The sequence below is a fragment of the Eptesicus fuscus genome, chromosome 6, assembly GCF_027574615.1.
Source record: "Eptesicus fuscus isolate TK198812 chromosome 6, DD_ASM_mEF_20220401, whole genome shotgun sequence".
NCBI classification, from domain to species: Eukaryota; Metazoa; Chordata; class Mammalia; order Chiroptera; family Vespertilionidae; genus Eptesicus; species Eptesicus fuscus.
In genome coordinates this window covers 33843967-33869632 of record NC_072478.1, presented here as the reverse complement: position 1 = coordinate 33869632, position 25666 = coordinate 33843967, and the positions used below count along the sequence as shown (strand labels likewise).

The following is a 25666-nucleotide window of genomic DNA, read 5'->3' as shown; positions in this document are numbered from 1 at the left end:
AGAAGACGAGTGTTCAGGAGCCAGAAGGTGCAGAATAAGTAGAAGGCACTTGATCAGGAAATCCTAGACTGGGCTCCAGGGTGGGAGGCTGCATAAGCGTGATTTCCAAATCAGGTTTCAGACAGGTGCAGTCTGGGCTCCCAGCATCCCTTTGCTCATCAGCACTGGGCACAGGAGCTCTGGTTTTGCCCACTTGCACCCTTATTTATTCCCATACATTCCCCTGGATGCTCGCACAGAGGAAATTAGAGGGGTTTTTTTTTCCTCTGGTAGGCATTTTCATTGAGTCAGCATGTTCTGGGCCCATTGCCATCCATTGCCCTCGCCAAGATGGGCATAGGGGCTGGTGACTTGGGGAAAACGGGGGCTGGAGTGACAGGTCAGGTGCTGCTTTTGCCCTGGGAGGGCTGACCTAGGTGAATCTGAATGTTGGTGTTACTTGACCTGGGACCTGCATACATAGGCTTGACTGCCACATCATCATTTCTCCACCTTGGTCCACTTTTTGAGGCTAGGAGAGGAAGAGTCTGTGGTCTGAGAGTACCCCTGAGAGAGTACAGATGTGTGGTCTGGTCCCTGTGGGAGTCTGTGGCCCAGGGCATTGTGTGTTGCAGGTGCCCATGATGGTAGAGCTGAGTGTTGGATCACGGAAACCACATCTGTCCTGTGAGACCACGGGCCCCAAGCCCCCGCGGGGCACATGGCTGCTCTGGGTGCTGGTGCAGAACTTCCGGACTCACAGCTCTGCCTCAGCCCCTCAGCCAGTCCCCCCTTGTCCCCCCGGCCCCGCTCTGCCTTCCCAAGCCACCCTCAGATCTGCTCAATCTGACCCTTCCCTCCACCCTTGATTCAGTCTGACCTCCCCAGCTCCTTGTGACCTGTCTCCGTATGCTGCGCCCGCCCTGCCCAGGTTTATCGTTGCCATCGCCTCTTCCAGTTGGCCCTCTCCTTCAGGCCCCCGCATGTTGGCACTGCTTTCCTCTCCTTTCCCACTTTCTCGTTCCCCCCACATCTCTCTCTCTCTGCCCCTTTCTATGCCCCTTTCCGTCTCTCTTTTTGCCTCTGCCTCTCTCTTTGCCTCTCTTTCTGTCTCTGTCTCCCTCTCTCTCTGTCTTCCTGTCTCTCTCTCTCTCTCTCAGTGACCCTGGGCAGGCACAGTAACCTCCCTGCCCTTTTCTGAGCCTCTTCCCTGCTCCCTTGATTTTGGGAACTTAGCGACTGAGGCCGAGAGAGAGGCCATGGCTCATGGGAAGTGCCACCGCTAGTAAGTGACAGAACTAGGAGCAGAACCAGAATCCGGTGCTTCACTTCACTCCCCAGCCTCAGTTTCCCTCTGTGTTAAATGATGATAACCAGCCTGCCCCGCAAGGCCTGGCAGGGACTCTGGAGGTGATGGGCCCAGAAACACCTGCCCTTCTCCCAGCCCCTCCGCGGGGTCCCCACTGCAGCCGTCCTCCGCGGTGCCTGCACCTCCTGCCTCCCTGCCTTTGGTTTCCTGCAGAACCGTTTCTCCGCGCGCTCCTGGGAGTGTGTCTGCAGGGAAGCAGGTGTCTGCCCAGCTCCCCTGGGTGCGCCTTCAGAGATGCTGCGCCCAAAGGCTCCTAGGAGTCCGGAGAGACAGACCGCCCATCGGGTGTTGGGTGGGCGCGCATTGCCTGAGTTCGGAGGGTTGCTTTGTGTTCCGAAGCGCATCCTAGGGGGCCCTGGGGCACCGGATCATCGTGGGGTCCAGTCCATGATTAGCTCTGGAGGGAAGACCACCAATTACAAGTGGAGAGGAGCATCACCTCGCAGTTTTAAGTTATTTTACCAATGTATGGACGTACGTCTTTGCCTCTAAATCATGGGCTTCAGTAACATGACGCAGGGTTCTTGGACAGCACCGTCTCCCACTGCTCTGAGGGAAATACACAGCCCCTCTCGGCCACCGGCATTAGGATTCCTCTTGTAAGTTTGCTGCACATGGGCTGCCTCCGCCGTATTGTGACGGAGTCGTCCCACCAGGACTCCTCAGTCTTCCTTCTGTATCTGTAGGCACTGGGGACAGGGCGTGGACAGACAGGCTCATGCGCTCCTTGGAAAGGTGGGATAGAGAATGAGGGGTGAGGCTGGAGGGGCAGGCAGGGTCCCGTGAGCCAAGGGAGGAGGCGGGGGTTTGATTCTAAGCATGACAGGGGCTGACATGATTGCATTTACAATTCGCAAGGAGCACCTTGGCTGCTGTGTGAAGAGCGATGTTTCTGGGGCCAGAGTTGGTGCTGGGACACAGGGAGGACTTCACTTCGATGCAGGCAGGAGGGGGAGTGGTGGGGACCAGACCGGTGGGGACCAGACCCGTGGAGATGATGGGACGGAGAGAAGGGACAGTCCACGGCCCCAGGTGGGCACCTGGCAATGCTCAGGCCGTGGGGGTGATGCCAGGCGTCAACCGTGCTCTCAGCCTCTACGATTCAGGATCGGCCCTGTAGGAGACCCAATGCTTACATTCCCTGGGATGGTCAGGGACACATGTGTGGCTCCATCCCACTGGCTGTGGGCCCTGGTTTGTGGTTTGTGATCTTGATCCTGATTGGGCCACAAAACCATGCTTTCTGAACTTGCATTTTCCTGGCTGATGTAGTACCTTGGATCCTCCCGTGACTGTGGCCTGGAGACAGCTCCCAAAGGTTCGGGTAAAAGGGAGGCAGGGAGTTTTCCTACAGGACCCAGGATGTGTGCCCACCATGCTTATCTCCTTAACCACCCCCAAGTTCGACTCTTTCCCCATGTTAAAGGATAGCCAGACACAGAGTTGGAGTGATTAGTCCAAGGTCCCATTAACAAACAACCGAGTTGGGGTTTGAACCTGCATCCTTTGCCCCGCATTCTCTCTGATGGAGGGGTCAGTGCGTTTGTCTGCCTGCGTCCTGGCCACACCTGCACACAGCCTCAGGGTCTCCCTAGCGTGGAGGGCACACGGGCTTTGCTGTCCAGTGGCCTGGGGACGGCTCCCAGTTGCTCCACCCGCCGACTGTGGGTCCCTGGCGGTTCCCTAGCTGTGCTGTGTGGGGATTACACCTGCCTGTGGCCTGTGCCCCACCATGGTACTGAGTAGCAGCTCCACAAATGCCACCCAAAGCCTTAGCACCGTGTCCACGTCCGTGTCGGTGGGCTCAGAAGACCCCTAGAGCCGGGTCAAGTGTCCGGAAAACCTCAGAGCGAAGGAGAGACACCAGCATCGCCGGCTCTGGTTTTGGGGGGCAGCATGGCCCTTCCAGAGCCCCGCCCCCACCCACGCTCTCTGTTCTGTTCATCTCTCTCGGCAGGTATATCCGCACCATGTACCTGGGGATCCAGAGCCAACGGCAGAAGGAACACCAGCGACGCTTCTACTGGGCTATGATGTATGAATATGCAGACGTCAACATGTTGCGCCTCCTGGAGACCTTCCTGGAGAGCGCCCCCCAACTGGTGCTACAGCTCTGCATAATGATCCAGAAGAACAGCGCTGAGACGCTGCCCTGTGAGTGCCCCGCCCCCAGCGCCGGAACCGCGGGCTGGGACAGGCCCCCATCCCATCTGGGGACCCCCTGGTGGCTGTTTCCTATACACTCAGTGCCCCGCAGACTCTGTGGGTGTCGCCCATTCTGATCCCTGAGTCCCTGGGATGCCCAGGCCCCCATGGGATGCTGACCCGGCCCACATTGAGTGCATGAGTGGCACAGACCTTTCCGGAACACCTTTGGGCAAGCCTGCCCACTGCCCACTGCCCACTGCCCACGCCACTTGGTCCTAATGAGTAGAGCAGAGCCAGGGCCTCTAATGTCCCTGGAGCAGAAGAGCGAGGGCTCTGGTCTCCTTGGGCTGTCCCTTGGGTGCGGGCCTGAGCTGAGTGTTCCCACATGTGCAGGATGGGGAGCTGCCCAGAGACAGCACGTGACAGAAAGACTGAACCGCCGCAGGCAGCGGTTTCAGACCTGGTGAAGCTGTGGCTCTTGCTTCAAATCAAAGCTCACGTAGAAGCCCCGTGCATAAAACAGGCTCAGGTCACTCTGTTCTAGTTAGATGGGGGCCGGAGCCCGGCACACTCCGCCCCTGGCCTTCTCCCCGGTCCCGGCCCCTGTGGCCCCAGGTGGTCTCCCAGGAGCCCCGGAAGCCCCCAGCGCCCAGCCTGGACGGCACTGGTCTCTGCGGCAGCAGGAAGTCCGAGGCCTGGTGAGGTTAGGCTTCCCCAGACAAGGCGGAGTCTCGATGGTCAGACCGGCCTTGCTTTTTCCACTTGAGGGAGCCCTCATGGGCCCTGGTGACAGCATGAGGTGCCTGGGGCAGGCGTCCTTCCTGCTCAGGAAGCCTCCACACCCACCGCCCTCAGCTCCCCAGACAGGGCGACATGCTCCAGGGGGCACATTTGCTGGGGGCTGGGCTGGGCCCCTTTCTTTCCCATCCGGGTCCTCCTTTTTCCAACCCTGTTTCGGTCTGAGACTCCCTCCTCTTCCGCCCGCTCCCCTCAATCCAAACTGCCCTTTGCTGTTTCAGTTTCAAATCTCCCTCCCCTACCCCATGGCCCAGGCAGCCAATATGTCCTTCCAATGTTTGATCACATCCCAGCACCACAAATAGACAGGGCAGGCGGCAGGGTGACGCAGGGGTGAGCTCCCATCAGGGCATTGGTCCCAGAGCGGGGTCCTGGTCACCACGTGGGCCCTGCGGTGACTTTGGAGATGGCCCTTCACCTTTCCGAGGCCTCCTTTCCGCTTCGGAATAAGGGGAGGTGACGGTCATCCCGGACGTTTAGGGGATGCAGTGATGTGATGCCCGTGGGTCACTTTGAAACTGTCAGACTCCACAGGAACCTCAGGGGTGTGCTTGTCACTTCCAGGCCTGGCGGGAGCGGCTGGGCAGGTCCTAGGGAGGTCCCCCTCCCTACCTGCTGGCCATCCCTCTGAGCGTGTTCACCTGAAGTCCCTGGAGGGGAAGCTCAAGGGGCAGCAGATGTTGCTTCCTCTTGACCTGGGAGCCCAGTGGGGCCAAGGTCAGGGAAGGCCAAGGGGCTGCTTGGGAGTGTGCCCCCAGCAGGGGCCAGGGCGAGGGGCTGGAGTGGCAGGGTCGCGGGCTCTGGGGAAACTCCCTGGCCCTTCCCCCCACGCGCCCCTGCAGCTCAGAGGTCGGGTGAGCATTAGCCCACATTCGTTTGGTGTATGGGATAGGTATTTCCAGAAATAGGCTTTTGTGGTTCAATACATTTGGGAACTGCTGGCTAAACAAAGGTCAGTGGCAGACTTTGCTGTTGGTTGTAAATCCCCAAACAGGGATGGGGTCTGTGGCGTAAGCAGGGTTGATGGGAAGGAAGGAGCCTGCACGGACGTCGGCGGGGGCTTGGCGTTTTGCTCATCCATAACTTCTAGCCGTCTCTCATCACCGCACCATTTCGTTATGATAACAGGTGCCTTCCCTCTCCTTCCCCATAAGAGGCTGCATGGCATGTACGTGCTTTAAAGAAAATCAGTTCAAGCGTTAGAAATTGGAGGAGGGGAGAGAACGTTGTGAACTTGGGAGGGACCCAATGGCGACACGGAAGGAATCTACCAGCCCAGACTCCTGGGAGCTCAGCGCGCACGGCACACTGGACGGGCAGCCAGCTCCCGCCCCGCCGCCCGATCGCTGCTGGGCTCTGGGGAGGGACGGCCTTTCTGCTCCTTAGTGTGGTCGTTTCTGAAAGGAGGGTGATGTTAGCACCTGCACAGAGGGCTGCTGTGAGCATTTGATGACATGACAAAGCCTCGTGCGACCTCTGGCTGTTGTGCTGTCGGTGGCGGCAGGGCTTAGACTGTAGATACTGTGTGAACTGGACTGCAGGCTTTCCCAGGGGGCCCCGTGTGGGCTGGCCTTGCTTTGGCTGGCCTTTGGGGACACCTGTCCACCTTGTGCCGCTCATGCTAGTAGGTGGTTGGGAAGATCACTATCACCTTAGCAGTGGGTTTTCCGTTGGTCTTGTCCAATGCCAGCCTCTCGGACGTTTGCCATCTCTCCACCTTCTCGTCTTCACTCATCGCTGGGTTAACAGTGCAGTGGTCAAGCCTGCAACGTGGATTTGTGCCCAGTTTTCCCACAAATCAGACTCACGTGAAAAATGTGATAATAATGATCATGATAATGACCCATACAAATATTATGCTAGAGTCATTTGGGCATTTCAGCGGGGTCTTCCTGAAATCTGATGTCTGGGACTAAAGATAAAACATATACTGACGCACCATTTACACTAGTATGAGTCTCGCGTCTGCTGGCAGCTCTGTTCTGGGCTGGAACCCGCCTTGGAAGGCCGTCCGGAACTGCGGGCGGTCAGGCGGAGGCGCAGGCGGAGTCCACCTTCGCCATTTACCGACTTAGGACACGGGGCGCATTAACCTCCCACCTGGGTGCCTTCATGCGTGAAGCGGGCATAGTAACGACGTTGGGAAGCATTGTGGAGGCCTCGTGAGCTGCACATTTGCTCCCCAGGACCTTGCCTGGTGTATTATGGGTACTTACACAGTCTGTCACTCAACAAAGACGCATTCCCAGTAAACCAGGCGCCCTCAGCGTGCCACGGGCAACACAGAGCATGTCAGATGTGGTCCATGCCCTCACGCATCTCCCAGCTCAGGGGAGACAGGACGAGAACCGTTAGACAGAGGACACGTGGCAACTGCTTTGGAGCAAGCAAACATGATGCTGAGACCGAAGGGCACGGGGGGGCGGGCAGGGGGGGGCCTTAGGGAAAGCCTCTCCAGACGGCTGGCATCTGGGCAAATGTGCAGCACATTTTAAATTTTTTGATGACTGTATGTACAGAGGAGTTCCTGGGGGGGTGATGGAGGAGGTAACATGTGGTCTGGGTTCTGATGGGTGAATGGGAGCTCTCCTGAAAGAGAAGGTTGAGGGGCTCTCCTGGCAGTGGGACCACAAGTGCCAAGGGACAGAGGCCTGGGAGAGCATGGAGTGGTCAGGGAGTGGGTGGCTCTAGGTGCCTAGAGCATAGAGTGTATGGCCCTGAGTGTGGAAACAATGGTGATGATGACGATGACGATGATACTAGTAATGTTAGTTAAGACTGTGTACTAGAGACTAGTTTAAGAAGTTGACATGGATTAACCCAGTAAAGTCCCATAGCAACCCTATGAGTAGATGCTCTAATTATTCCCATTTTATAGATGATGAAACTGAGGTCCAGAGAGGTTAAGAGACAGCCACAGGCTTATAATTGACAGGGCTGGATCTTGACCCAGGCAGCCAGCTCCAATGCCTGTGTCCTTAGCAAGGATGGCTGTGGCTGAGTCTCAAAGAGACAGACTTGTGTGGATTCGGCAGGAACGGGTCACCGATGCAGGGAAGAAGCAGAAGTTGACATGTGTTACGGATCTGTCATCTCCGGTGTACACACGTGTGTGCATGTGCATGTGTGTGCATGTGTATGTGTACCCCCGAGACAATTATACTGGTTAGTACAGCAGACGGTGCTTCTGGAATCTGCCCAGGGCTTGGCTTTTTGCAAATGTTCTGTCTCGGGAGCATCTGTGGGAGCCACTCTGCTCAGCGCTCATGAGGAAGCCTTGCTGTCTTACTATTAGGCACAGCTCCATCTGACCAGGAGGTGAGGGAATGGGCCTGAGACCCACTTCCCAGAACACCTCTTAGTGAGAAAGACACACAGGAGCTCACAGGCCTTCGACTGGCCTTTCCTGGGGAACAGTCTCTATCCTTGACCTTGGAGACTAAGAGAGCTTGGCCGGACACAGTGGATGGCCTACACCAGTGATGGCGAACCTATGACACGTGTGTCAGCACTGACACACATAGCCATTTCTGATGACATGCGGCCGCATGCCGAGGATGAAACATTTGCTGCTCCTGAGGATGAAACATTTGCGACTAGAGTCTTGGAGTTAGTTTTTTCCTCAAAGTGACACACTACCCGAGTTATGCTCAGTTTTTTGGCGAAGTTTGACACACCAAGCTCAAAAGGTTGCCCATCACTGGCCTACACAGTGAGGGATTCGGGATTAAGACCCAGTGGCCCACATTTCCAGGGTGGCTCCCATCCCTCAGTCTCCTTAGGTCTCTCTGGAAACTCCAAGAAAACCCCATGCATCCCCAGATATTCTCTCAGCCGTGCATGCCCCTCACCTTCTTATCAGCTGGGGAGGGGGGGCAAGACTGGAAATCCCTGGGTGGGATCCAAAGCTCAAGACCCCCACAGGTGCTGGGGCTGGGCTTGAAAGTAGAGTCACCTCTGGTCCCAGTGGGGAGCCAGCTGGCCCGGTGCAGACCAGCACTGCTCGGGGACACGCGTGGGGCACGTGCTTCTCCCAAGGGCAAGGGCTTCTCAGAGAGGACGAGAGCAGACCTGACTTGTTCTCATAGTGGCGCTCCACAGTGCGACCCCTTACAGGTGCCTCCAGACCCTGTGAGAGGGCTGGGGCAGCTGCTGAGAGAGGATGCCTAGAAAGGCACCCTTAGTTTGGTATCCGAAAGCTTTACCCTCCGACTTCAGTTTGCAAAGGGATTTGGACCTACAGAATCTTTAGAACTGAAGAGGTCGGGGGAGGCCATCTGGCCCACCCTCCTCGTTTAACATCTGGGAAGCTGAAGCACAGAGAAGCAAGTGAGCTGTTCCAAGTCACACAGCAAGGAAAGCTCCAAAAAGGCTCCTCTTTCTGCCGCACTGTGCCTGCAGCTGAGGCGGTAGCACAGCATCTACAGGATGTGGTTCAAACGCCAAGCCCTGCCCAGGTTACCCCCACAGCCTCCCCTTCCCGCCCCCCACCCCATACCTGACCATCAATAACCACCGATGTCTAGATCCAATGTCACGAAGAACGAGCATCTTTACTACGACAAGGAAGTGTGAGAACGTGTTGAGCCCTGCCTTTAGAGACCGGCCTTCTTTTAAACAAGCGCTGGGCGCTAAGATTCAATTAGGGCTCTGGCTTTCTGTCTCTTTGGCGTTAACCACCCTGGTCGTTTTCCTTCTTAACTTCGGTTGCGAGCTCCTTTCACATCAAAAGCCTTTCCGGTGACTCGGATCGCAGCTGCTTTTTCTGGCAAAGCCCTGACTGAGTGCCTTCGCTTCTCAGCTCCCATTAAGCAGAAGGTCTGTGTCTTTCTCTTCAGCCGCCAGCCCTCAAGCACTCCTCCCCCCCCACCCCGCCGCCCCCCATGAGGATGAAAGGCCTCCGGAATCCCATAGGAAGCCTCCGCCCACTTTAGTCCCCTGCTCGGGTTTCCCTGTGTGCAGACTCAGCCACAGCCACCCTGGCTAAGGACACAGGCATCGGTTCTAGCCCTCGGGTGCAGGGAAGGCCAGGGGCTGCGTCCTCGCTGTTGGCTCAGTTACACCGCCCTTCCCTCCTCCCCCGAAGGAAGACTTCCCTGTCTCTCCTCCTGGGAGCTTTTTTCCTTCTTATGTGAAAAGTGCTTTCTGTGTCTTTCCCCTGTGGACATGAGCTGTCACCCTATAAGTCTGGGACAGTTGATCATTTAGGATTTGGGTTACAATGAGGTGGAGCTGCCGCCCAGAAAGCGATGGTGATCTGGTTGTGTGGCCTGAAGGTGACGGATCTGTGCTCTACACGAGAGCCATGGATTCCCCACGGTTTCCTCCTGACCCAGAAGTAAGCTGTGTTATTAAAATGACCAACCCACTGCTTCCAACGACCTCAGGTGATGCATCAACTTGTCTAGACGTACCGGGCGTTTCTGTGCCTGTCCCCATCCCTTCCCAGTGTCGGCCACAACTTGATGGGACCCTAGGGGAGCAGAGCCCTTCTCCCGACCTGGCCCCTGCTGAGCTGGGGTTGCCCACCTTGGAGACCTACATGGGGTTTCAGACCAAATCGGTACAAAGATCTCCCAGCCTTTGATCCCAGCTTCCAAACTGCTCAGCACACTCCTGTGTCTTGGCGGGGAACAGATAAATGAAGGACAGGATGGGCAACCCCCCGTTCACCCCCTTGTCCTGGCTGTCTTGCATCTTTACCCAAAACTGAACTGATGAGATACGCACAAAGACACACCTGCCTCCTCCGGCCAGCTCACAGACTAGGCCTGGCCTCTGCCGTCTTCCCGCCCCCCCCCCCCCACGCCCTCTCCCCCGCCCCCCTCCACCCGGCCAGGGATGGCCTCTCTCCAGCTCTGTGTTCCTCTTCCTTCGAGGAGACAGCCCGGGTGTGCACACGGGGCCCTCTGCAGCAGGCTCCCGCTCACAGCTCTGCTCCCGCTACCAGTGGCTTCTCGTTGAACACGACATTCAAACCTTACATGTTTAAGCAGAATTTTGCAAGGATTTTAAACAGAGACCTAAATAAAGCCCTTCATGACGTCAATCAAGCCTGAATCTGCTTGTAATTCTGGGGCCTTTCATCGGAGGTTGCCCCTAACAACTGGTAAGAGAAAAACAGAAGGAGGATTCTTTTTCTTTTAAACTGTGGTAAGAACACTTAACATGAGATCTGCCCTCTTAACAAGTGTTTAAGTGCAAAAGAAACCCTAGTATGTACTTATACAAGGGAGAGTCCTTAGAGCTGCAGAAAAAAAAAAACGATGCGAAGGACGAACTAAATCGATTTCATGACAGTTAACGCAGAAGAAACAGCAATTGTTCACCTGGAAATGTTTGTGCGTAAAATGCTGGAACAAAGAGGGACGTTGAGGCAGGCTTCCTGCGCCTGCACGGGCTGACCACACAACCTCTGGGGGAGGCGCTGAGATCTGCAAGGCCAGAGCCTGCGCAGTAACCGTAATGGGGCCATTTCTTTGTTTATTCAGTAACTATTTCTGAAGCACCTATTATGTGCCCAGCACAATTCTAGAAGCCAGGGGTGGATATCGCAATAAACAGAACAGATAGAAAACCCTGCCCTCAGGGAGCTTGCATTTCTGGCTGGGAGAGACTGGCCGTGAACAAACCAAATGTTTTATTTTATATACAGGTTTCCCCTGCTACCCCAAAGTCCCATGTTTCTATAAGACATTCATAAGCCGAAATGGCGTAAAGTGGAGAAGCCATTACCACTCATTTCTGTGGGAAAGTTTCGAGCATTCCCAGGTAGCAGGGCACCACACTGTAGACCCACTCAGGCGACACCTTCCATCGCACGCATTGCTGGGTGCGCACTCAAAGAGGCCGCTTTGCCACCAGTGGAACCAATAGAAACTGTGGCAGCTTTCAAGATCCTTCCCCTCTGCGTGCAAATAGTACGAATGGCGGGCAAGTTCAACACACACACACACACACACACACACACACACACACACACACACACACACACACTGTGTCTATCTCATTCACCACCACTGAAACCCTTAATTCCATCCAGTATTGCACTAAGTATAACACCCTTTCGAGCTCTGTTAGGCTTTTCTGATCCCTTAGGGCCCATCCTGCTAACGGATGCACAACACAAATTGAGCTACAGCACAGGTGCTCACAGACACCGTTCAGAGCTGTGGGCTGGATGCTGAGAGGCCGAGAGGCTGAGTGTGTTCCCGGGAAGAAGCTTGGCGGGGCCGCTCTCGCTGCCTGGGTGCACACTGCCTCACCACGGCTGGGCAAATCCAACACTGAACGCTGGTTTTGCTTTTCACCCTTTTTTTTTTCTGGTGTAAAAATGAAAGTCTTCTTCCTATTTCTTCCAGTTAGCTGAAACAGGTACTAATGTAGGTCTTCTATAAAAGCAAAGGGGTGCAATGCCAGCTTTGGGAAATTGGGGGACACCTGTTGTAGAAAATGACCAGCACTCAGGGGACAATGAAGCTGGGAAGAGGGGTGGGAGGGTGCAGACCTGTGCCCAGCTTTCAGCAGGAAGGCCAGGGACGGTTTCCCAGAGGTGACCTCTGAGCAAAGATGTGAAGATGGGAGGGAGCCAGCCCCACAGATTTCTGGAGGAGACTGTGCCCGGAAGAGGGAACAGCCAAGGCAAGGCCTGAGCTAGGAGTTTCTCAGTGTTTGAGGAGCAGCAGGGAGGCTGAGCTGAGTGTCCCTGGGCGCTTCTATAGCTCAGCCCCGCCCGCCCAGGGGTCTTGCCAGCAAAGCCACTCTCCTCTTTTTCCTCCTCCTCCTCCTCCTCCTCCTCCTCCTCCTCCTCCTTCTCCTCCTTCTTCCACTTCTTCTTCTTCTTTTTTTAAATATTTAAACAGCTTTATTGAGAAACAATTTTCATACTGTACAATTCACCCATGTAGAGTATACAATTCAGTGGCTTTTAGGATGTTCACACAGTTGTACCATCACCGCAGTCAATCTGAGAACACCTTCATTGCCCCACGAAGACACCTCATCCTGCAGAACTGCTCTCCTGTGAGCTCCGCCCCTACGTTCCCACACAGGGAGCTGGTGGCTGTTGGAGTGCTGTCTCCCAGTCTGCTGTGCTAGAGGGTGGGGAGGGATGCTGGGCAAACCTCTCGAATCCCATCTTCTCTGGGCCTGGATAGGTGAGTGAGGGCAGGAGGGACTCCCGAAGCCCCTTTCAGGCAAACAATGACCCTGAGGGAAAAGTGGGGAAATCTCAGTGGAATCCGGGCAGCAGCGATCTTTAATTATTAGGTTGGACGTTCATGTCAGAGACAACCACGAACTCTAAGCCTCATGGGAACTTTGAGCTCCAGGAAAAACTGCAATGAAATGGTCTTTGAAAGAAGGAAAGAAAGGCCACATGGCTCACAAATAGACAGTCCACATATAAGACAGTGGTTCAAATATTATTATATTCAAATATAATAATACAATTCAAATGATGTCTTCTCACGTCACCCATCTCTGGGTCTGGGGAGAGGTGGGAGAGAAGCGAACCCGAGAAGGACGCCGGGGGATGAGGCCCTGTAGGCTGTTCCACTTCTGGGTGACCATGGGTGAGCCACCCTTTCTGAACCTCAACTTTTCACCCCATGAAACATATGCCCAAGGACCCAGTTACTTCTGGGCCCAATCACTTCCGGACCCAATTGGAGGTGCTCGGTTGGAGTTCTGGGGGTGTGGCGTCCACACCCCTGAAGCCGGAGGTAAAGACTGGGTCTGACGCTGACCCGAGGAGAGCTGAGTCCTGTATTATTTCCAGGCCGCCTTGCACATCCAGACCCCATGTGCCACCCCCGCTGCCAGACCCTGGAGTTCAGCTGTAAAATCTGCCCAGCGTTGGGCCCATCACCACTTCGGCCACTGCTGGGGCCCCAACAGGTCCTTCACCGCTCACCTTCCACCAGGAATAACCAGGCACGGTGAATCCTTCCCTGCTGGGCCCCTGGGTTACTCTCCTGAGACTGTCGCCTGGAAGAGAAGGTGCTGCCGCCTGTGCTGCGGTGTGGACAGCTCCAGGTGTGGCCCGCCTGGTCTCACACCCCGCTCACTCGGCACTTGGTTGCTGCATCCACTGCGCTCAGACAAGGCCCTTCACCTCTTGGAGCCTCAGGTCCTCTCAGCTGTAAGCACAGCTGGTTACTCCTGCCTCAGAAGGGTTTTGTGAAGAGTAAGGGAAATGCATTTGTCCTTGGCACAAAGAGGCACGCGGTTGTGGTGGCTCTCATTTCACTCTCAACTGTCGAAGGCACTCGTTGCCCAGCATCCTCAGTAAGAATCTGGTTTGGTGAAGTCATTTTACCTGGTGGGCTTTTCTCATCCAGGGCCACCCAGCCCTCAGAATTCAGGCTAAGGGGGCAAGGACCACTTCCAAGTCAGCCCCCACACGGGTCCGTGCCAACCTCACCTGCTCAGCAGTCCTGCCTCCTTCCCCCAGGCTGCTCACCTGAGCTGCCACGTTGCTGAACAGTGGTGCCGCCCTGTCCAGAGCACAGCTGGCACCGCTGGGCTGTGAGTAGAGGCAGCGAGGCCACACCACCCACCCTGAGGATGATGGTTCTGGTTAACCCAGGGCTGTCACCCTCAGGGACTCAGTGGCTCCAGGTAAAGCAACCCAAAACCGTGCGGCTGGGAGAATTTCAAGGGTTTTGATGGCCATATCATCTCTCACACCATGGGGGACAGGACAAGCCTGACTCCAGCCCTTTAAAAAGATGTTCTCACCTTCTAAATGACTACAACTTTCTGAGTCGCCTCCCACACAAAGCCTGCAGCCCGCCCCTCCCCCGTCACATTTCTGACAGGTCAGGGGACAGGAAGAGGGGGCTGCAGTGGCCTTTGCTCTTTGCCTTGAGAGGCCTGATCTCATTCCGCTCCATTTGCAGAATCTTAGACTCCCAGCAGGTGCCTCCTCTTCCTACTTACATACTTACTAGCAGCTCACAGGGGCCTGCAGGTGGGGTGGAGCTGGGAGCTCTCCTGGCCTCCGCCATAGGCCTGCTCCCCTCAGGGGAGTGCATGATTTCATGAGGGAATCGTTGAGGCTAGGCTTTTGTTGAAACAAAATATTCTGTCTAAGTCTGATGGTCAGTGATAAAGCATTACACAAATCAAATGCATCTGCATTGAGCACCTGCTGTGCGTCAGGCTCTGAACCAGCCTCTGAGGGCACAGGGATGGACAGGGCAGGCGGGGCCCCTGCCCTCCAGGGCCAACATTTTAGTAAACAATAAGTAATACCAATTCAAATATAATTGACTTATATATATTATATAGAGAGTGTGAGTATATATATATACATATTATATGTATGTATATACATATAGGGTGTCCCCCCAAAATGTATATACATTTTAACAGCTGATAGCTCCATTTCGAAAATGAAATGTATTTTAATATAATGCCTTTATAATTACTCCAAGTGTGTGTATACATTTTTTGGGATACCCTATATATGTAAGTACATATATAATATAGTATCGTATAGTGGCCCGGAGGAGGGACAGAATACCAGTATAACATTAGCCATATCTCTGGAACTAGAGAATACTGTGTATAAATATTATAGTCATGCACCATATCATGATGTTTTGGTCAATAGACAGTCCACATGTAAGACGGTGGTCCAATCCTATCTAATAAAAGTGTAATATGCAAATTGACCATCACCCCAACACACAATATGGCTGCCCCCATGTGGACACATGATGGCCACCACAAGATGGCCAGTAGGGGAGGGCAGTAGGGAGGGACCAGGCCTGCAGGGGAGTGCAGTTAGGGGTGACCAGGCTGGCAGGGGAGGGCAGTTGGGGGGAGCCAGGCCTGCAGGGGAGGGCAGTTAGGGGTGACCAGGCCAGCAGGGGAGGGCAGTTAGGGGCAATCGGGCTGGCAGGGGAGCAGTTAGCCGTCGATCAGGCTGGCAGAGGAGAAGTTAGGGTGTGATTAGGCTGGAAGGCAAAAGCAGTTAGGAGCAATCAGGCAGGCAGGCAGGTGAGCGGTTGGGAGCCAGCAGTCCTGGATTTTGAGAGGGATCCCAGATTGGAGAGGCTGGGGTGAGGAACACATACATACCCCCATCCCCCGTGCATGAATTTCATGCATCGGGCCTCTAGTAACATTATAATAGACCTGAAAATGGCTACCACCTTGTGACATCCTAGCTGTCATAACACTGCAGCATAACTCCTGTGTTTGTGGCGATCCTGGTGTAAGCAAACCCATTGCGCTTCCAGTCATATAAAAGTAGCACATACGGTTGTGTACAGGACATATATTGATAATGATAATAAATGGCTATGTTACTGGATTATGTGTTTACTGCACAATGCTTTTTGTTATTATTTTAGAGTGTTCTCTTTCTACTTATAAAAAAGGTTTGCTGTAAAACCATATGGCATGTTACACCAGCAGCTGCCTCATACGTCCTGTGTCTCCCGCGTCTCTTGATTGCATCATTTTCTCTTGGGCTTGATTTTTCATGTCTTGTTGTTTTGTACAGTAACATGCTGTACAGGTTTGTAGCCTAGGAGCAACAGGCTCTACCATAAGCCTAGGTGTGTAGTGGGCTAGACCAGTGGTCGGCAAACTCATTAGTCAGCAGAGTCAAATATCAACAGTACAACGATTGAAATTTCTTTTGAGAGCCAAATTTTTTAAACTTAAACTTCTTCTAACACCACTTCTTCAAAATAGACTCACCCAGGCTGTGGTATTTTGTGGAAGAGCCACACTCAAGGGGCCAAAGAGCCGCATGTGGCTCATGAGCCGCTGTTTGCCGACCACTGGGCTAGACCATGTAGGTTTGTGTAAGTGCACTCTGTGATTTTCACACAATGACAAGATCCTCTTTCTCAGAATGCACCCCTATTGTTAAGCAGCGCATGTATGTATGTGTGTGTGTGTATGTATATATATATATATATATCCAATATGTGTATGTACACTATACATATTCTTTCTCTCTATATGTATTTGTCTATTTTATATGTAGTATAATATGTGTATGTTTCAAAGATGTGCCTTTATGCTTTACACTCATAGTTCATCAAATCCTCCAAATCCACATTTATCCACGGTTCACAAACAATAAGCTAAGGCAGGTCTGTTCATACCAGAGCCCAAGTCCTTTCCAGGGAATCTCACAGCCTCTGTTAAAATGCAGTCAATCTGGGAACATCGGGGCATTGAACTCAGTCAGCCATTTGCTGTAACATGAGACTGGGTTTATTGGAACGTTCCAGGGATGGAAAACAGCCTTGTTGGTGTGTTCCAGGCCAGCCAGGACCAAGCATCCATGAGGCTCATGCCATGCCAGCTGAGTGGCTGACATTTGTTCTAGGATCTCTGAAGTGTGCCTTTACCCAGCCCGCAGTGAAGATGGCATTTTGATAGCTCTGACAGCATCTTAGAGAGAAGAGAGAAGTGACGCAGGGGCTGAATTTAGCTTTCTTCCTTCTGGGTCCTTTAAGTGCCGGTGTTTGACCTTGAAGCTGCGTACCTTCCTATTGTCCACCACGTGGGGAAGCACCAGGGTCCATCAGGAGGCAGAGGGAGGGAGGAAGAAATGGGAGCACGAGTCTTTATTGTGGTTTCTGCGGGAAGGAATGGGCAGGGCAGTGGAAGCAGGTGTAGGATGGGCTAGTCCAAATAGTTTGAGAGGCTCTGGGGCCCAAAGGCACTGGGCTGTCTGGTACCTGGCCCTGGGTGACCTGAGAAGAAGGCTGGTGGCCTGGGAGGGTCAGAACCCAATAAAGGAGGTTGTTGGGGTGCAGGCTCCGCATGGATTTGTCTGCAGGGGAAAGGCACCAGTGGCTGGCTATTTCTAGCAATTTGTAAACCCTGGGAGGGGTAGTCAGTCCCTCCAGAGTCATGTGGGGATCACATCCTATGCAAATACAAAATTGTGATGAAAATGGGTATGTCAGTACTTAGAAAAGACTATACTAAAAAAAAATTTAAAAAAATTTTTGAACAGCGATTTCCCAACTTTTTCATCTCATGGCACACAAACTAATTACTAACATTTTGCAGCACACCAAAAAATACCTTTTTTGCCCATCTGACAAAACAAATAGGTGTAATTTTGATTCATTCTCATTGGATGGCTATTGTTGGGTTGGCTGTTGTCTTTTTTTTTTTTTTTTTCATTTGACAATCCAATGGAAAGGAGGTCAGTGCCCCTGATTAAATAGTCAAGTACTGCGTGTTTAAAAAATTCTTGTGGAGCACCCAGGTGCCACAGCACACTGGTTGAAAATCCCTGCCTTAGAACTTAGTTACTGTGAGCATATTTTCAGTGAAAGTTTTACAGAGATTGTTTTCTTTGTTGCTGTTACTTAGACTTATAGACTATGATTCTAACAGACAGCATTGGTTTGCCCAGAAGTACAGTGTTGGCATGAAGGAGAACCTTATGGGGCTCTTCTAATTTGCAATGATGCCCACCAAGCTTCTCAGAAAGGAGAGTTGGTCTGTGCTGGTAAATGTTTAACAACTGGCTCTTAGCACAATTGGGGGAATCCTGCTTTTGTAGCACTTGCCAATTTGTTTGGTATAAATACGGCCACCACGCTTATTTTAAGGCTCCAACATGACATCAAACAGCCCACAAAATTCCTGCAAATTTAACAACTGGACCTCAAAAGCCAGGAAGAGCCAGCCTCCGCACACTGATCCTGTCTGAGGAGTGAGGTAATCCCAGGTTGCAGTATCGGCATTCTTGCTTACTGCCTATGTAACCTTGGCCAAGTTACTTGAGTCTTTGATCCTGGCTCATAGATGGTATCCATGAGGCCTGTTTCTTTCCCCCTGGTTGCCTGCTTAGTAAAGTACCTTTATGCCATCGCCCCTTGCTGTGTGCCTGGGTGGAGGTGAGGACAGGAGACAGACGGTGTTGTTTAAAGAGCCATGCACACAGCTGTGTTATCTTTTTTTCTGGGAGCATTTCCAAGAAGAGACTGGGCTTTTTTAAAAATGTAGCAAGATAGGGGGAAGTTGACAGGTGGAAAGGGAAGAACTGCCCAAATTAAAGGAACTCAGTGTGGGGAAATACACAATGGGAATTTGAAAAGCAGATGGTAGAGTTTCCCCCAAATGTTAGCTTCAATGGTAGGGAGGGAAGAGGCGAGGGTTGAAACAGGGACATGCTGACCTTGACCTGCAGGTAGACAAATAGCCATGTTTCTTGGTTGGGGGAATCTCTAGGGGACCAACCCAGTGGGGTCCAACACCCTACAAATTAGGTGAGCATGCAATGTCAGAACATAGCTGTGGCCACATCCAAGTTCAGTTTCCTCATCTATGAAATGGGGATAATAGCCCAGCAGGGGAAGGATGCCATACTGGGGGATAGCTAATGGTCAAGTGTGAAGAAGGACAGAGCAGGGTCCAAATGCCAAATGTCACACAGAGTCAGGAGTGCACTGAACCAATCCTCTTAATGCTGCACTTGGGACTTGGTTGACCACTTCAATGAGAACTCTCCAAGGGCTTGGAGGGTCAGGACTGAAGGGGAGGTAGGAGAGTGAAGGGAGCAAGGAGATCACCTTTGAGAAGGTTGGAGGAGAAGAGACAAAGAGAGGTGGGGTTGCATTGGGAGAGGATGCAAGGTCCGGGGAGCTACTCTTAGTAAGATGGGAGGAACTTGACTATGTGATGGGAAGGAGCAAGGGAGAGGGAGCTGTGGGTCCCTGCACAGCTGGCTCTTCCTACCCCTGCCCTTCCTGTGCTTCGTGTCTATCCAATCCCTCTTCCTTAAGTGTTTTCCCAACATGTGATTTAGTGGTGGGACTGAGCACTTTGTGGCAGAGGGTAGAGAGGGCAGCTGATGACAGATCTAGGTGGGCACATCCCATTCTACAAAACAGAGTCCTGCCATGGACCCTGTCCACTTTCACTCAGAAGCAGTCTCGTAGTCATCTGTGGATACTCCCATGGCTTCTCAGAGCACTCCTCACATCACATGCTCTGGTATCCCTCTGAGATGCGCTAGCATTCTGGTTTCTTTTCCCAGTCCCCTTTTTGGTGGTATTTCGGGGCTCCCTTACGCTGGCCCCTCAGTGCAGCCCTGACCCATTCTGAGCCATGGCCCTGCCTTCTACTTCCCAAACCTCAGCTCCCTTTGTCATCCTGAAGGCTGGGCCCTCCTGCCGTCCCTGATCCCTCCCACTGCATCATAGCCTCCGGGTCTTCCACATTATCTGTCCCTACCCTCCGATTTTAGAGTCCCATCCTTTCTCAGATAACCTGTCTCTGTGATTTTCACATGATGGGACAGCCATACTCATACTTTTTTGCTTTGTTTCCCAATTGGCAACAGTTCAACTGACAGTGACCCTTGGATATTGCAATGTCACCATCAAATTGGGCCTTTCCTGATGGCTACCCCTCTTCGGTAAGGGATATGCAACTGCAGGGTGTGGCCCCTTCTGCTCTGTTCTGTTGGCTATAGGTGTGGCCCTTCCATTCCTGGAAAACTTAGATCCTAGGTTCGGTGATCAGAGCCGGAAGGTCCCTCTCCCAAGCCTTTCTCAGGGGAGTGGCCCCCCAGGAGGCTCCAGTGTAGTGACTCCTAGCTGGCTAGGCTGGACTTGGCCAGCTCAGTGGGCCAGCTGCAAGCCCCACCTCCTGGCCTGCACCAGGGAAAGTGAGCCAGCCGTGAAGGTCACTGGCCAGAACTTGTCACAGCCAAACGTGAAGTGTTTAACAATTTCCAGCCTGATCTTCAGAATGCAGAAGTGATCAAGCTGTAGCTGGAAGCAAATCATAAACGCTCCCAGGCCCATCCAAGAATTTCACTGGGGCCATGGGGCCACAGGGCCACCGGGCCGCTTCCACAGCGGGTTCCTGGGAACTTGGGTCTTGGCCAGGATAACACATTGACTTCTGGGTTGACCTCAGGCAAGACAAAAAGCTTTCAAGTGAGCCACTGCAGAGAGGGAAAACCCCACACTTCCTCCCTCTGTAGTGGAATACACTGCAGGCCTTGGAAGATTAATCACTTAACAGAGGGAAAGTGATCTCAGTTAATTCTGTTGGCATCACCTCTTTCTTTGTGGCTTGAATGTTACTCCCCTGAAGAAAGTAGAATATAATTCAAATTTGGTTTTTAGTTCCATAATCAAGGGCTTCTATCAGATAGCCATGGGTACTGTACTTCTTGTCCACTCTTGGCAAAGATTCAAACCCTCTGCATCCAGTGTGCCCATACTTTCTTTCCTCTCCCCTCACCCAGCCCCTTCCAAGGAATGTCTGCAGGGCCCTTTAATACAGTGGTAACTTTCAAGGCCACTGGAGTCAGACTCTGAATTTGAATCCTGACTCAACTTCTTGACAGATGTATAATTTTTGAAAATCATCTTGTTTCCTGATCTAAAAAAAAAAAAAAAAATAGGACTAGAGCACTGTATTAGTTTGCCAGGGCTTCTGTAACAAAATACCACAGGCTGGGTGGCTAAAACACCAGATATTTATTTTCTCACTGTTCTAAAGGCTAGAAGTCCAAGATCAAGGTGTTGGCAGGGTTGGTTTCTCCTGAGGCCTCTCTCCTTGGCTCGTAGATGGCCATCTTCCCATTCAGCTTTGGTTGAATTTCCCTCTGATTACTAAGGGTCGGTAGTACCCCTGAGACATATCATTATTCACATTAAGAAATGAGTTCACAAAGAGAGGGGTGACATCACAGAGGCATTTAAAAGGGGCTCTCCGAGGATGCACTAGTGTTGGTAATAAGCCTAGTATAGACTGTCAAGATGATTGCACATCCTTGCCCTCCAGAAACCTACAGCCCAAGTCATGTTACTCCTAAGGGGACCTATTTCCCTCTCTGCCCCAACCCAACAGACAACATGAACAGTGGAGGCTGAAAGGTTAGCGTAACCACTGTGACATGGTCTCAGAGCACGCATGCCCTCACCAGATGCTGTGGAAATGCCCTATGTGTACAAAGGGCAAAGCAGGACATATAAGTACCCTGTTCAGAACTTTCCAGAAAACTGAGAGGAAAATTATTAGGCATTTCCAAGATTGGCTTCTATGGAGAACTTAACCATCCAGGATTTTTCTATGGTTATAGTAACATACTGGTTTTTGTTTTCACCCTATCCTGTTCTGCAAGCTGCAAACCAGAGTATCTCCTTGAAATGTTGGAAGGGGAGGGCTGTGTGAGATGGGTCAGTGCAGGGAGGGTGTAAAATGACAGAGGACTTTGATTCTTCATTGAGGTTTGGAGATGAATGGAGACATGGGCAGGGACCTGGGAAAGATGAACAGAAGCCTGGTGCTCTGGGGCAGTTTACTTAGTCTCTTGATGAGTGGGCTCCTAGATCTGACTTTTGAGCTTATGAGAGAAAATGACTAGGGGACACTGATTTCAGCTTGGAAGAATGTTGTGGGGAATTGTGCTCTGGTGCGAGGGTGGGGAATGTGGTAAGGAGATGTTGTCTGTGGAACACTATTCAGGACCTCAGTTGAGTTTGGCTGCATTTAGTTTTGAAATGTTGGGAGAAAGGAAAAGCAGAAGAGATGCTAGATGGCTGAGTGACGATAACACATGCGGGAGTCAGGGGGTGATGGGGTGTCTTGCTTGAGAGGAGATTGTATGATTATATCTGACCAACGATTGCTTGCTCCTGGGTGGGTCTGGAGAAACTCTATTAGCTATTTATTGTGTGTAGTTTGAGTTAGTTACTCATATCAAATAAGCAGTATTATAAATAAAATTGCTCTTGGTGATTCCAGTATCACTTGAGATCATACACACTCACTTGCCTGTTGAGGAGAAATGCAGGGAATGACAGGCAGAGCCTTGGAAACCAAGCTGGTGGGGGAAAGGCATCCTCATACCATGAGTTATCCCGCTGCTGGGTCAGGATGGGGCCTCTTAAGATCTCAGAGAACGTGCAGCAGTGGTTTGTTGGAGAAAGCAACAAGGATCGTGGGGGGGCCAACAGAGAGAAGAATGAGTGAGAAAGGCAGCCAGCGAAACAGACAGACTACCCCAGAGTCCTTGATCAGGGTGTCCGTAGGGAGCGGATGAGGGAGGGAGAAGCTAAGTGGAGGAAGGGTCACTGAAGGGCTCCTTGAGGCCTGAGTGAGCTGATGAAAAGGCAAAAGAGTGACTCCGGTGCCCTCCCGCAGGAGAAGGGTGTGGATCTAGGGGCAGAGAGTAAGCTCTCAGCCTTCACAACAGGTGCTCCCCTCTGTGAGTTTCTCTGAGAGCATAGGCTCCTGGTGACAAGGACACCATCCCCTGCCACACATCTGTGTGCAACAAGGATCCCTGTGAACTCAGAATTCCTTAAAATAGAACACATGTGGTCCCATCACAGCAGATGCAATGAGGCACCACAGTGGCCCCAGTTCTCAAGCCCCTTGGCAAAGCACGTCAGCCTCAGCTTCCCTCTTGAGCAGTGAATCTCCCGAAGTTCTGGGCTGGGTTGTGGAAACTGAAACTAGATTTTCAAAAGCTGTCAGCTTAGGGAGCAGCTGTGACCTCCAAGTTCGGTTCCTGATTTTGTGTTTCTTTCTCCCTCCTCCTTTAGATCTCGGTGTGTGTGGGCGTCTCCTCAGCTGGCAGCCCTGCTGTGCCCTGCAGTTGACATCCAAGGTTTTGACTGTGTGGGTTTGTGTCTTTCCGGCAGGTGTCTCCTCTGTGACTTCCCTGATGTCCCTGGCTTGGGTGCTAGCCTCCTATCACAAGCTGCTGCGGGACTCCAGGGACGACAAGAAGAGTATGAGCTACAGAGGGGCCCTCATCCACCTCTTCTGGCGCCTCTTCACCATCTCATCCAGAGTTATTTCTTTTGCCCTCTTTGCTTCCATCTTCCAGCTCTACTTCGGGATCTTCGTGGTGGTTCACTGGTGCGCCATGGCCTTCTGGATCATCCATGGCGGAACAGACTTCTGCATGTCCAAGTGGGAGGAGATCCTCTTCAACATGGTGGTAGGGATTGTGTACATTTTCTGCTGGTTTAACGTCAAGGAAGGGCGGACTCGATATCGAATGTTTGCATATTACACGATAGTCTTGACCGAGAATGCTGCCTTGACGTTCCTTTGGTATTTTTACAGAAACCCGGAGACCACTGACTCCTATGCGGTGCCAGCACTGTGTTGTGTCTTTATTAGCTTTGTGGCTGGGATCGCATTGATGCTCTTATATTATGGTGTGCTGCATCCCATGGGGCCACGAGCTAAGATCTTTGCCAGCTCCTGTTGTGCCGAGCTGCTCTGGGGCATCCCTTTGCCCCCCGATGTTGAGCCCATGGCGCCTCAGACCCCTGGGTACCGGGGGACCCAGGTCACGCCTACCAGAGCCGTAACGGAACAACAGGAGGATCTCACGGCTGACACTTGCTTGCCCGTTTTCCAAGTGAGACCCATGGGGCCCTCCACCCCGTCGGGGCGTCCTTACCACCCAGAAGGGCCCCTCATTAAGATTGACATGCCAAGGAAGAGATACCCAGCTTGGGATGCTCATTTTGTAGACAGGAGGTTGAGAAGGACTATTAACATTCTGCAGTATGTCACCCCCACCGCGGTAGGCATTCGGTATCGAGATGGACCGCTCCTTTATGAATTGCTACAGTATGAGTCTTCACTCTAAGAGCGTCTTGACCCAAGTTGAGAAGGGGACCTTAAGTTGGTTTGCGGTTAACACCGCTCGCAAGAAATATAACCCTCCCTTCTCCCAATTCACAAAATCACAACCACCACCACCATCACCACCTCCACCACCACTGCTACAAAAAAAAAGAAAATAATACGTCACAACCCCTTCAGATAAGCTTTCTTTCCAGTCGCTGTATGTATACAAAGATATTCTCTATGTTTTGTAAGTAAAAACAAAAAGAAGACCTTTCTTTTGTTTTTTACACATAAAAAACAGTATTGAAAATCCCACACTATTGTTCATAGGGTGGAGAAGGAGGAGCTGTCTCCACTCCAAAAGAAAAAAAAATGTTTTATACCTTACACCAAGTGTAGATCATTTATGGGATTGGTGCTGATTGAAAGAACAAAACAAAACAAAACAAAACAAAACAAACAAAACAAACAAACAAACAAACCTTCAACTGCCTTATGCCCTTAGGTGCTGAGTTTCATTAAGTACTGTCACGTTTTTCTCATGCAAAAACTCTCTGGTGGTTTTGGCACCAAGAGAGGGGAAATTAAACAATCAAGTGAAACAAATCTAGAAACAAAACGAAAACCAACCAACAAATAAAACACAAAGCAATCATTCTTCCTATCTGACTATTTGTATTGAAGAAAACAAATTCACCAAAAGCAAAGGCATAGAAACCCCAATCTCTGTTTCGTTTCACTCCTTGCTCTCCCGTCCCTGTCCCCAACTTAACAGCGCCTTCTAGGATCCAAATGGCCATTTGGAACTCAAATGGCTGGGAAAGCTCCTTGAAGGCTGACCTTGTGCCATTTAGCATTCACCTAGTTCAGATTACATTTGTTTCCTGGTGAAAAGCAAAATAGAATAAAACAAACAAACAAACAAACCACCCCAGTAATTCAATGAGAACAGGAAATTCTAAAGCAAATTAAAGATTTCCATCTATTTAATCAAAGAAAATCAGTAATAATAAAACTCAGCATAGTAGCAAAAAGAACAACATCAATTTAAAGGCACAATACTTAATCAGTGACTGGCAAAAACTATTTTGGTCTGTCCTTTTAAGGCCGTGAAAGGTATACATTTATCACACGTGATATTGTGTAAGGCCTCTTCTGTTTCCATTTGGTGGGAAGCCTTAAATTGATCTGGAAAGAATTCTTCATTTTTAATTTGTGCTTTTTAAAAATATTAACACAGAGGAAAATTAGATTCCATATATATATATATATATATATATATATATATATATATATTCAAATTGAATAACTGACCCATTTCAAAGACTGTTTGGTGCTTCTGTCTTTCACCATTGTGGTTGGCTGAAACTCATTCAGCTCACTTGGTGCATCTGGGGTGAGTGGGAAATTGTGTGTGTGTGTGTGTGTGTGTGTGTGTGTGCCCACAGCACACGTATATTTGTGTGTATGTGTCTGCTGCAAGGTCTTGCCAGAAATGTGGGAAACTGCTCTAAGGAAGACTCTGGGTATGCTAAGGTGGAGTGTAAGAGGGCTGGGGAGGGGGGAGCAGGAAGGAGGGGGTGGTGCTGGAATACAAGCCCCTGTCTGGATGGCGAGACTCACACCAGCAGCATATTCTGGGTCTTAGAGGCCGTGTCATTTGGGTGAAGATTTGATTATTTTTCTCATTGTACCAAATTGAATTTTGAGAGGTGTTGCAATATGTTCAACCATTTCTTAAATGTTATTTTTCAAAGTATTAGTCCTGTA

The 25666-nt window shown here is 51.5% G+C and overlaps 1 protein-coding gene across 1 annotated transcript in view; it reads left to right on the top strand.

The window, feature by feature from the left end:
• Positions 1 to 23915, top strand: part of XKR6 (XK related 6) — a 234341-nt gene extending 210426 nt beyond the window's left edge. Inside the window, exons 2-3 of the mRNA XM_008150761.3 lie at positions 3306 to 3502; positions 22951 to 23915. Coding sequence (XP_008148983.1) covers positions 3306 to 3502; positions 22951 to 23915 — 1162 coding nt within the window. The remainder of the gene's footprint in view (positions 1 to 3305; positions 3503 to 22950) is intronic.
• Positions 23916 to 25666: the final 1751 nt, after the last annotated feature.